Raw genomic sequence first — 11,477 nt, forward strand, 5'->3', positions numbered from 1 at the left:
TAAAACATTTGATCAAAAAATAAAAAATATATTTATACTTTCCTGAGTTTTTTTAATCTTTGTTTTACATTGATTTTGATATAGAAACATGAACACCTGCTAAGCGTTTTCTATTCTTAAACCACTTTATCAAAAAAAAAAAAACTAACCTGCTCGGATATTGCCAAGTATCCTTTACCCTGTTGATTTATTTTATAGGACTTTAAGACAAAAAAAAATGCGGGAGATGTTTCAGGACCCTAGCAAGTTAATTTAAATTAAAAAAAAAAAAAAAAAAGGAAAAGGCAGAGAATGTCAAAAGTGTTCAGTTTTATTAATCTGTATGGTTTTTAGTTGCAGGAATGGATTGTTGAGTGCTCCTATGCATTTCCGTTGTGTTCTATTTAAATAAATGTAAGTGGATAGGAACATTAAATTCCTTTCACCGCCCAGGACAACAAGCAAAACATGCTTCAGTCTCAAATTTACAGTTCCATCAAGAAACATTTTTAGGTGACACAAAATACAGCGAATGGTAATCCCCGGATAAAGTGCAACAATAAGGAGAAATTACATTTTAGCAAAGCATTTCTGGGGTAGGATCACTCTCCAGAGCGACAGCAGGCTCTGAAACCACACTGCAGGTTCTGGCAGCCGCTGGCCGTGTCGGCATGGGGACCTGGAGAGAAACACCAAACACTGGTCATCTACGGATCCATGTCAGAACAGGTGATGACTCTGAAACACACCTCTCATAAGGGCTGGGCAATATGACCTCAAATCAATGTCACAAATAACTGAACATTTTACCTTATTATTGTGATGAACAATTTTAGCCGATTTCCTTCATAGATCAGTAATAACATTTTTTTATGTTTTGTGCTGTTATTTAAACAAGAGTATTTTTTCCAATGAAAGCGTACATGTCAGTGATTTTAAAATGAGGTTAAGAAAACCAACAGATTAACTACTGCATTTATGGTGAATTACTGAATATTTCAAACAGTTGAAGTCAAAGGGCACACAGCTTGAAATGAAAATGCCTTCTGAAAACGTTCACATTTTAGTTTTAATATAAAAGGAACGGAAGCAAGCTAAAAATAAACAGCATTAATAAATGGCTACCCTAGTGTATAGTGCTCTCTGTAGTGAGTCAGAGGCGATTTTGGACGTAGCTTCTCTTTTTAGACATGTGTGTTCATATTCGGTAATGCAATTGTGCTGTAAGCCAAAGTGTACAAATGACAGGCACTGCATTATTATTTGGTTCAAGCTGGTGGACTGTGAGATCTCTTCCATGTTGCTTCCATGTCACAGACTGGACGAGGCAGAAGTGCGTCTACACATCCAATAGTATGTTTTAAAGGGAACCGTACATGAACAATCTCAGCAGGGAAACTTATAGCAGAATTAAAGAAAAATTATTTAACTGACAGGGGAACGATTACGTCAGTTAGGATCAATTGCCCAGCCTTAGCTCACAACCACAGCATTATAATACTTTTGACGATTCTATATTCAAATATATATATTAGCTGTGTAGTACAGAGATAATTGCATAAAGTTATGACACAAAAACCCGAAACATACTGGCTACTGCAATGACCACTTACCTTCCACCTCAGCAGCATTGGTTACTTACACTAGAACACATGCTATGCAAGTGAGGTTAGTAATGTCTGCTTCAACTGTGACTTACACATCATTAACTGTAAAACAGTATGTTTCTTTAATCATAGCACCTAATTAAATCAATAGCAGATATGATTCTATCTGTCAAACAATAGAAATAAAATAAATGACAGCTGGCAGTATCACTTGTGTTACCGTTAATATTGTCGCAGTAATAGAAGTGTTCATCATTGAGGGAAGGACAGGCTGACACCAGCTCCTGCAGCCCCACCTCGGTGATGAAGAGGCAGCCAGACAAGTTGAGATGCTCCAGGGCAGGAAGCCCTCCACTCTGAGACAAAACCCTGAAAAACAATTAAAGAATTGTGAAACGTTTTGGCCACATGCAGAGCAGCAATGGGGAGACCAAAACAGAACACTGTTAATCCAGATTTAGCCTAATAATAAGACCTGCACTGCAGGCAATAGCAAGGGTAATGTAAACCTAAATTAAGTTAACAAATGGTGAAAACACAATGTCAAAAGCAAACATTTCTTTCTTATTAAGCTGTATAAATTAAGAGTCACATTGGATTGAATCCAAAATTAGTGAAAACAGTGATAGATATCAGAGTCAACAAAAAACAAAACGTGTTATTTTGCCATCTTTGTCTTAAAAGTATCCCTGAAAAACACTCGATAATGCCTTGAAATCTGGCAAAAAGGTACTTTTAAGCTGTTCATTCATATTATTTCAGTTCAATAATTTTTAAAGAGACACTATTAATCTACAAATAAATCCATGTTAGAAAAATAAAAGCAAGACATAATATTTCAAGATTTTTTGTTTTGCTCGTTTGAAAAACAAATTCTCAATCATTACCTCAAGCCCAAATCAGTGATTTGGTAACATCCTGACAGACTCAGAAATTTCAGTGAGCGTTTTGCCTTTGAGCAATCAGTCCTGTTTTCAGGCTCCACACACCGCAGCCCACCAAATGGGGGGCGATCAGTCTGGAACTGTGACGTGCTCTTTCTGATGGCGCCTGACACAATTTGGGGCCCAGTAAAAGTCCTCAGGGCCGTATCACTCGAGCAACAGGTTGAGTGACCACAGAACATGTCCCCAGCTAATGCGTGCTGCTGATGCAAGTAGGAGGCATCTGATCCAGTCCTATGTCCATGCCTCCTGCGGCAGCACAGGCCTCCCACAAGCTGCGCCTCAACAAAGCTTTCAGAAAGAGACATCCCTCCCCGACGGCTCCACTCTGCAGCGTCTTCAATATCACCAAGGTCCGAAGTGTCCAAGACCCAGACTTGAGTTGGGATGCGAGCAGAGCCCCAAGGGCCAGTCCTATGCTTGTAAATGATGGCCTGCTGCTGCTTTCGTCGCACTGCATGCAGATTTCGCTCATCCATGAATGTGATGGGTAATGGGGAACTTTTAAGCAGCTTAGCTTGCCGATCCGAGTGTTTGCCAGAACGGATGGAAGACGTGAGGTCACCCAGTCCAAAAGACAGTCTCTTCAGGGTCTGATCAGTGATCTTTTCACACCCTGACAAATCCAGGTGCTCCAGAAAATGACAGCCTCCAAGAGACGACCAGCTGGAAAAAGGAAAGAAACAGGGGAAATAATTGGGAATTTTCTATAAATCAAAAACAACAAAAAAAAATGCCTTGGCTACAATTGGTCAAATGCAAATTAAAAAGTAAGCAAACTAAACTTTATTGACAGGAGAGCCAGTGCAACTTTGTTCTGCTCCAAAAGTGAAGAAATCTGTTTCTGGCAGAGAAATCATTTCTAATTTTTACCTGTCAAATGCAAAATCTGTGACGTCAGTCTGAGTCAAGTCCAGATGAACAATATTGGGGCAGAGGCTGACAATCTGACGCACCTGGTAAAAGAAAAAAAACACATTTTTAAAAAGCAGCTTTGTTTGAACATTCTTAATAACTGGTTAGTTTTTTAACAGTAGAAAAAAATTAAAAGGTTTGCTCTGCATACCATTTTACTTGAAACTGTACAACTGTATGCCAGAATAATGGACTTGACAGATGAACCCACAGCTGGAAGAAGGTTCTGGATGATCCCATTCAGGAGCTTCTTCTCTCGTTGAGCAGCATTAATTGCGACGGAGCCTTCTCTGTCACCCGACACATCTGATGAGACAGTGAGGAAGAAAAAGCAGAGCACGAGTCATTAATCCTTACCTTAATAAAATGGGCAACAACACACTGCCGTTTGCTAGAGATCTTTTCTTTATCTTTATTCCTTTGCTCAACCAGAGCACTAAAAGGAAGCACCTTTTCAATGCTAGGGCAAACTTTTAAAGAGAAAGAGGGTTAATGGTTGACTATTTGTAAACTAAATCACAAATTACACATTTTGGCAACCTCAGCAAAAATGTCACATAAAATAATGTAAAAATTGACATTGACAGACATCCTGTAACAACATACATTTCTATTTTAGTCAACACAGGTGAGTATGAAACTGACGTCACCTGACTCATCAACATCAGCATCTTCATCCCACTCCTGATAAGCACGGCCCTCGTTTTGCCGACTCTCCACCCACTCCTCATCTGCCTCCTGGTCGAGATCCCCTGGAGGGCCACTATAATAATCACCTATGTGTAAGACAAAAATATTTAACAGTCATGCAATAGGATATGTACATAAGCAAAATGCATCTTCACTGCTAAAAAGGACACTACTAAATTCACAGGATTCACAATTGCGGAATGATTAAACCAAGTAAGCATTAGTTCTTTGGGTGTCACTGGGTGTAACTTGAGCATACCTCTGGCCCAGCGCACAGGATAGAGGTGTCTCCACAAAGAGCCAGTCTTTGCCAACTCTGACCACGAACTACACACTTGACTACAGCGACACAGATCATCAGGGCCCAAATACAAAAACAGCCTCAGCATAATTTCTGTAGGAAGCTGGGAGATGTGGGTTGAAGAATCGCTGTTTTTCTCCAGGTCTGAGAGAAAAAGACAAAATAGCTTAGTTTGATCTCAGAGAGAAATGCTCTCAGAACAGTTTTAAGTTTGAAATCAATTATTTCTTTTAAGCTCGACTTGTACATTTTCTAGACAGACAGACTTTATTAAACCTGAGGGAAATTCAAAAAACACACTGTTGTTGCTGCTGCTTTTTGATGAAAAGTACTTAATATCCATGGGATATGTATTAACAGACAACCCACAAGGGTTGAAAAACTACAGAAAACATAAAAAGTGTTTAAAACACTGAAAAACACTCAGACACAGACAGAGCTAACTGAATTGGCCGCTGGTCTCGTCAGCGCCAGAGGCGGAGAAAAAAAGAGAGAAAAAAAATGCTTTATTCACTCTGTATTCAATCTCTTATCTCTGTATAAGTTGCAAATCACTTTAAAATGTCATGCAGACAATGCAGACAATGTTTCATGAATGCATATAGATATATATTATACACACATACACAATACATTCTTTATTGCCAGAAGCTGGTTTGTTGTGTTGCTTGCACTTTTTAATACTAATTAAATATTACAGATGTTCATAATCACCACAGTCCAAAGGGACATCTTCAAATGTTGGCTATCATCAAAATCATTAACAGTATGTTCTACAAATGACTTTCATCAACAACAGACCATTTTGTAAACTAGCAAAAACCAATACAACAGTGGCAAAGAACACTGCGATAAGCTGAAGATTATGTTCCGCTTAATGTACGCATACTGAGCAACTTTGCATCATCTGTGTCTGATAAGAAGTGCTTCTTCCTACAACAGCTGAGTTGTTTTGAGTTGAGTTCAAAACATGCAGCAACATGCAGCTATCAGCTTGTAAATAGGTGAAAACATTAGTAAATATTGTCACTAACCATAATCGGTCTTCTCATGATCAGCATATTTAAAGGCTTTTTGCAGCTCCTCTGCCTGAGTCCACAAGGTGAAGCCCTTCAGCACTTCAGCAGCACAGTCCCATGGCTGTTGGCTGCAGTGTTGTGCTATGACCTGCTTCTTTATGTCCTTCAGCTCGTCGTAGGTGAAGTACTGCATAAGCATAGGCTGAAACACCTGAAACACATCTCCTTTGTTTATTAACAGTTTGGAGCAGGGCAATTTGCTGGGGTATAGATAGACACATTTTCCCCTGTATAGGAAAATAATTTAGTTTTATCAATCCATAGACAAAATCCATTGGCAAAAGTTGTTCATATTAATCTGAATAATACATTTGAGCATCACATACCTCTTCTTCCTCCTTCATGTGGGGCAGAAAGTCCTGTGTGAAAGCCTCCAGTCTCTCCTTCAGCTGCTGGGCATAGTTAAGCTGCTCATATTCACTCTAAAGACACAGAACAATCAGTAATTCATGAGCCATGTCTAAAATTAATCTCATGCTTGCTCACACAGTACTCTCTGAATAAAGGACACTCAACAATGAGCAGATTTCAACCACATAGTTGGCATTTTGTATCAACATAGGTATGTTTTGCAATCAATGTTTTCACTTCTATTAATATAAGACATTGTATTGTGAGACAGAAGGCACTGTACGAGACATGACATGTTTTAATTCTATTGTGCCATTGTTCAGGTCACAAAAACAGAATTGTTCGCTTAATAGACACCAAAATTACAGTCAGACAGTTTTCAGCCCCCAATGCTCTGAACATTTTTTCAAAACTGAAGAGAATTCTACATAATTGAACTATTTACAAATATATCTGAGCAGTATTATGTCTGAAGAAAGATCTGTTCTTTCAACCAGGAAGCAGGACTTCACCCTGAAGCAAAATAATGCTTCTGTTTAAGCAGCTGGGTGGAGCAATATTCAGACACAATTGCCTAATTTTGGAAAGTTCTTTTTAGGTGAACAATAACTTTTGTCTCTTCTGAAGCAGATCTCTAAAACAATTCTGCTTCCATTACACAGTTTAGCATATTACATTTGCGTCCAGTATTTTTTCTTCAGAGTAACAGCCATGAAAAATATCAGTTCTTACATTGCCACCACTGTAATGCCTGCGTGGTTAACCTAATAGTTACTCTGACAGTGTCACCCATCTGAGCATCATGTATGACTCCATGAAAGTGTCGCACTGTATTTTTCTGCTGAACCATTTTTTTTTTTTTTTTTTTTTTTTTTTTTTTTTTTTTTTTAAAAAGGTGCAACACATGTAATTTCCATCCACTACATACATTTAAACTGGCTTTAGATTCATTAAACATACATTTACCTTAATGCTATGCAGCCCCTTTTCAAAGAGGGACAGCATCTCTGATAGTTTGTTGTCGGAGTGCACGTTATAGACTGTGCAGCAACGCTGTTGTAATAGGCTGATAATATACTCATTCTCGATTTGCTCGTGCATCTTGAACTCTTTGAAGGTGGCGCACAGGGACTGAAGGAAGGAGCGGAAGTCATTGTTGTTGGAGAAATTGGTTTTTGACAGCTGTAAGAAACAAAACAAAAACAAAAGTCACAGGTTAAGAAACGTCTACATGCGCCGAGTTTGAAATGAATGAAGCATGTCTGAAATGGCCAATTCTGTGGTGTACTCTAATTCACAATAAATAGTCCATGGGCCAGACCAGATATCAGTACCACTCAAGGTGACCAAACTTACTTATGATTTTTGAAAATATCCACGTCTGTAGATGATATTCTGGTATGATAACCTTCCTGAGTGGCAGCTGGATCAAAGTTATCAGCTCATGAAGTTAAAACCCCCTTCAGGTTAATTGATGATTCTAAATTGGGTATATTATACATTTCCTGAATCCTTATGGTTGTGTGAGTATTCCAGTTTTTGTATTTATTTTGTGTCTCTAATGTTGTTTATAAAACTAAGCTGGTTCCTCATCTCATTGTTATGTCCTTTATGTCCTGCATTTGCAGATAAAGACCAGTTTGTGACATCAGCCTAGTGGCTGTTATAGTTTCATAGGAGCCTAATGCTCTTCTAGTTTAAGGCTCACAATGACATGTAACAATGATATAGTATGGGTATATTATACATTTCCTGAATAATTATGTTCCTGTGAGTATTCCAGTTTTTGTATTTTGTGTCTCTGTTGTTCCTATATGACAGAGGGCTAAAAGATAGTATATCATTTAGGCGAAAGTTGTGTAAAAATGTGTGTTGTTTATAGTTTAAAGAGCTGCAGTGACTTCTATGTTGGTCAGAAAGATTCACATCTTAGCTTGAATGAATGCTTAAAAGGTCCCCTTTAAAATGATACCAAAGACAATATTGTGACACATTGACATATATCTTGTACATGAGTCTAAACCAGGATATGCACCAGCATCTAAAATGTAATTTTCTGAACTTCATGAGCTGATAACTATGATCCAGCTGCCACTCAGGAAGGGTTATCATACCAAAATATCATCTACAGACATGGATCTTTTCAAAAATCATAAGTAAGTTTGGTCACCTTGAGTGGTGCTGACAAGTGAAATTCTGGGCTCTGGCCCCTGGACTAAAAGTGACAATAATAAACACATGAGTGAATGTAAAGTGAAACCTCACAGCTCCCAGTGTTTTGTAAGCACTGGCACACGCGAGCACGCCCGCCGTGCGTTAACCCTTAATGAGCTTATACCTGCCCCATAATGAAGGAGGACAGCTTTAATACACACCCTGGACTCAATACCCAGTATTGGTTTATTGCAGCAGCAGAGCAGCGGTTTAATACCTAAAGCATGTTGCATAACCAGCCCTCTTGCAATTAAACTAACAAACAAGAGGCTGCATTGGGACCGGTTACCTAAACCAGTCCAGGGGGGAATCAAATACGTATTCAAAAAGCCAAGTGATTGTATATGTTAGTCGAAGCACGTTTCTACCGTTGTGAGAAATGATCCGATAATTCAATCCTTTGGGCTCATTTTACACTGTTAAACGCGAGCTAGCGCGTTAGCCGCGTCTGTCCCCGGCTCTGCTCAGACCGCCTGGCATTTCATTTGGTTATAAAAGATAAAGGAAAAGCGAGCAATAGTCATGTGTGCATACCTTTTCGCAGTACAGGCCCACCAACTGCTTCATTCGCCAATGTGGGCCAGTAAAAACATCCACCTCGTCCGGAAAGGGAGCCATCTTCACTGGTTCACTGCGTCATCAGCCCCGATGCTATCGAGCAGGAGGGCGGGACCACGTGACCACTCAAGGCTGATTTATGGTCCTGCGTTACACCGACGCAGAGCCTACGCCGTAGGCTACGCCGTACGCCGTAGGCTCTGCGTTGGAACCATAAATCAGCCTTCCCTATCGCGCTTTCCAAAACGTCTGGGCAGAGCAGTGGATAAAACACTTTTTTATCACGTTTTTTATTTATTTTTATTTTGTATTTTTTATTTTTATTTTATTTATTTTTTATTTTTGTACATGTAAAAAAAAAAGAAACAACACTTCATGAGAAGTTTAAGAAAACAACAACAAAACAAAACAAGGAATTTCATCCTTTAAAACTTGCTAACTTGATTTACATGTGCCAAAAAAGGAGTAGGAAGAAGTGTAAACTTATTTAGTCCTACCCCCATTCACTGATCATTTAACCTGTATTTATAATTATTCACACACTGTACTCACACTGCTAAGTATGCTAAGTAATTATTATTACTATTATATACTGGATATTTTATCCACTGCTCTGCGTCTGGGTTGGTTCAAATCATTTACAATTAAAATGTCGTACAAATTTGGCTCTAACAGGGAAGGGAATACACGTGGCGAATAATAGTGAAAATATACTCTGTTCTGTAACCAATAATATCATTAGCAGGCAATAACAATGATGGATCAGAAACCTATGAGATGGCACCACTGTGAAATTTTAAGAAAACCCAACCTTTTCACTTTTGAAAACTTTGTGAATTTTAGTAGTCTTAAACTGGTTTTTAAATGTTTACATAATCATGTTTCACCCCTGTTCTCTGAAGTATTAGGCATCAGAGCTCTGGTAGAGTAACCACACGGGCCTCCACCAATGGTGATTGTCTTATCCCAAAGTATAAGACCTCTTTTGGTGAGTCTGTCTTTTCTGTGAAGGGTGCAAAACTCTGGAATTCTTTACCCACTAATTTAAAATTAGAAACGCGTGGCAAGATTTTCAACCGAGGACTCAAACTATGGCTCAAATCTAAGCAACAGTGTCTACATGAATAGGTCAGGTCTGGTTCTGCTCTTGAATTATGTTGCCTTTGCTTTATATGTGTTGCAAATTAGCATGTATGCTAAAACACTAAAACAGTGCATTTGGTTTGTCCTATGTAATTGTGATGTCCATACCAAATAAAGAAATAATAATAATAATAATAATAATAATAATAATAATAATAATAATAATAATAATAATAATAATAACAATAATAATAATAATAATAATAATAATAATAATAATAATAATAACAATAATAACAATAATAATAACAATAATAATAATAATAATGTTTTTTGTGTTTTATCTAATTTGTTTGAATGAAAAAGGGGTGTGTCCAAACTTTTGGTCTGTACTATATATATAGTTGTTGTTATTATTAATGTATTTTTTACTTTTCTCCTCTCTTTTAGAGGGGGTGCTCTGTATATTATGATGGGCTACTGTGAGGGTGGAGCTCTTTTCAAAAAGATTAAACACTCAGAATGGAGTAATGTAGGATATCACCAACTCTTTAAAAATGTATTCATATTTAGGATCTACCTGTTGACAGGTTGGAATGATGTACTGATAACATTTTTAATATATTTAATAATTATATTTAACAACTATATTTAGCCTCTTACAGCCATTTGAGCTCTTTCTCATGGAGTTGTTCTTCCACTAGAATGACACAGGTTGTTCATTGCAAATGGTTATGTTGCATCATTTGGTCGATTGTCTTCTTTTTTTCCGAGATCCTGGACTGGTTTGTGCAGATTTGCCTGGCACTGAAGCATGTGCACGATCAAAAAATTCTCCACAGGGACATGAAATCACAGGTATTGCTTTCTACATCACATGATGTTTCCCATAGTCAGTGGCTTACACGTGGCCAATAATAGTGAAAATATACTCTGTTGTGTAATGGTTGTTGTATTTTATCTAATTGTTTAAATGTCTTCTGAATTTCGTTAGAGAGGACAATTGGGACTAACCATCTATCCAGGACCTGTACCTGTCCAGGACCAGGAAACGGGCAGGTAGCATCTCTGCAGACCCCTCACACCCAGGACACAGTCTGTTTGAGCTCCTCCCCTCTGGACGGCCAAAACCCCCAGACTCAAGCCTGAATTATGGTTCTCTTCTAACATTAGACAGGAATGAAATTAATAAATAAACAAAAATAAATAAATACATAAATACAAAAACAAATACAATGTTTCACTGAAAGCGAAAACTTTCCACAAATTCTATAAATGGACTCCAGGCCAAAGTGAAGCTTTTGCAGGCTTTACATATCTTGTATCTCAGTTTCTCTAAGAGTAAGAAAGATAGTACATCCCTCAACCACTGCAGGAATGACGGAGCTACATTTGAGTTCCAGTTAAAAAGTAAAAGTCTGCGTGCAAGCAGGGAAGCAAATGCTAAAATGTTTGTTTGTAAGTTTGAGACTTTACAGCCCGGAGGTGGTACACCACAAGATTCTGTTTTGGGGGCACTATTTAGTAAAACTCCAGCATGGCAGAGACATTCAAACCCTTTCAGAGGATCTGTGACGAAGCGCACATTTGTTATAATTCAAGAATTTGTGAATCTGAAGTAAAATAGTCAGCAAACAAACTTAGCTGAGGCCATCTGAGCTAGTTAGTATATTACAGCTCTTCAACCCCTCAGCCCCTCATGAGTTCCTCCAACTCATGAGGCTCTAAAACTTTGGGGATTTCGAGATCAGGGCGA

The 11,477-nt window shown here is 38.2% G+C and overlaps 1 protein-coding gene across 1 annotated transcript; it reads right to left on the bottom strand.

The window, feature by feature from the left end:
- Positions 1-62: 62 nt before the first annotated feature.
- Positions 63-8,726, bottom strand: fbxl5 (F-box and leucine-rich repeat protein 5). The gene is made up of 11 exons (XM_061737939.1): positions 8,615-8,726; positions 6,833-7,048; positions 5,842-5,937; positions 5,471-5,666; positions 4,395-4,580; positions 4,096-4,221; positions 3,597-3,751; positions 3,404-3,486; positions 2,474-3,196; positions 1,807-1,955; positions 63-658 (listed from the first exon to the last, which is right to left on the bottom strand). Exons 1-11 carry the CDS (start codon positions 8,696-8,698, stop codon positions 582-584), a joined length of 2,091 nt encoding a protein of 696 aa, XP_061593923.1. The 5' UTR covers positions 8,699-8,726; the 3' UTR covers positions 63-581.
- Between the last annotated feature and the right edge of the window lie 2,751 nt (positions 8,727-11,477).

The sequence above is a fragment of the Cololabis saira genome, chromosome 13 (genome assembly GCF_033807715.1).
Source record: "Cololabis saira isolate AMF1-May2022 chromosome 13, fColSai1.1, whole genome shotgun sequence".
NCBI classification, from domain to species: domain Eukaryota; kingdom Metazoa; phylum Chordata; class Actinopteri; order Beloniformes; family Belonidae; genus Cololabis; species Cololabis saira.

Bases quoted from the DNA above. Each gene is read 5' to 3' on its own strand.
- fbxl5 (XM_061737939.1), bottom strand. From the start codon at position 8,698: ATGGCTCCCTTTCCGGACGAGGTGGATGTTTTTACTGGCCCACATTGG. The intron at 7,049-8,614 runs GTATGCACACAT...TGTTTCTTACAG, and splicing joins TGGGCCTGTACTGCGAAAAG to CTGTCAAAAACCAATTTCTC. The intron at 4,581-5,470 runs GTTAGTGACAAT...TTTTTCTCTCAG, and splicing joins TCATGAGAAGACCGATTATG to ACCTGGAGAAAAACAGCGAT.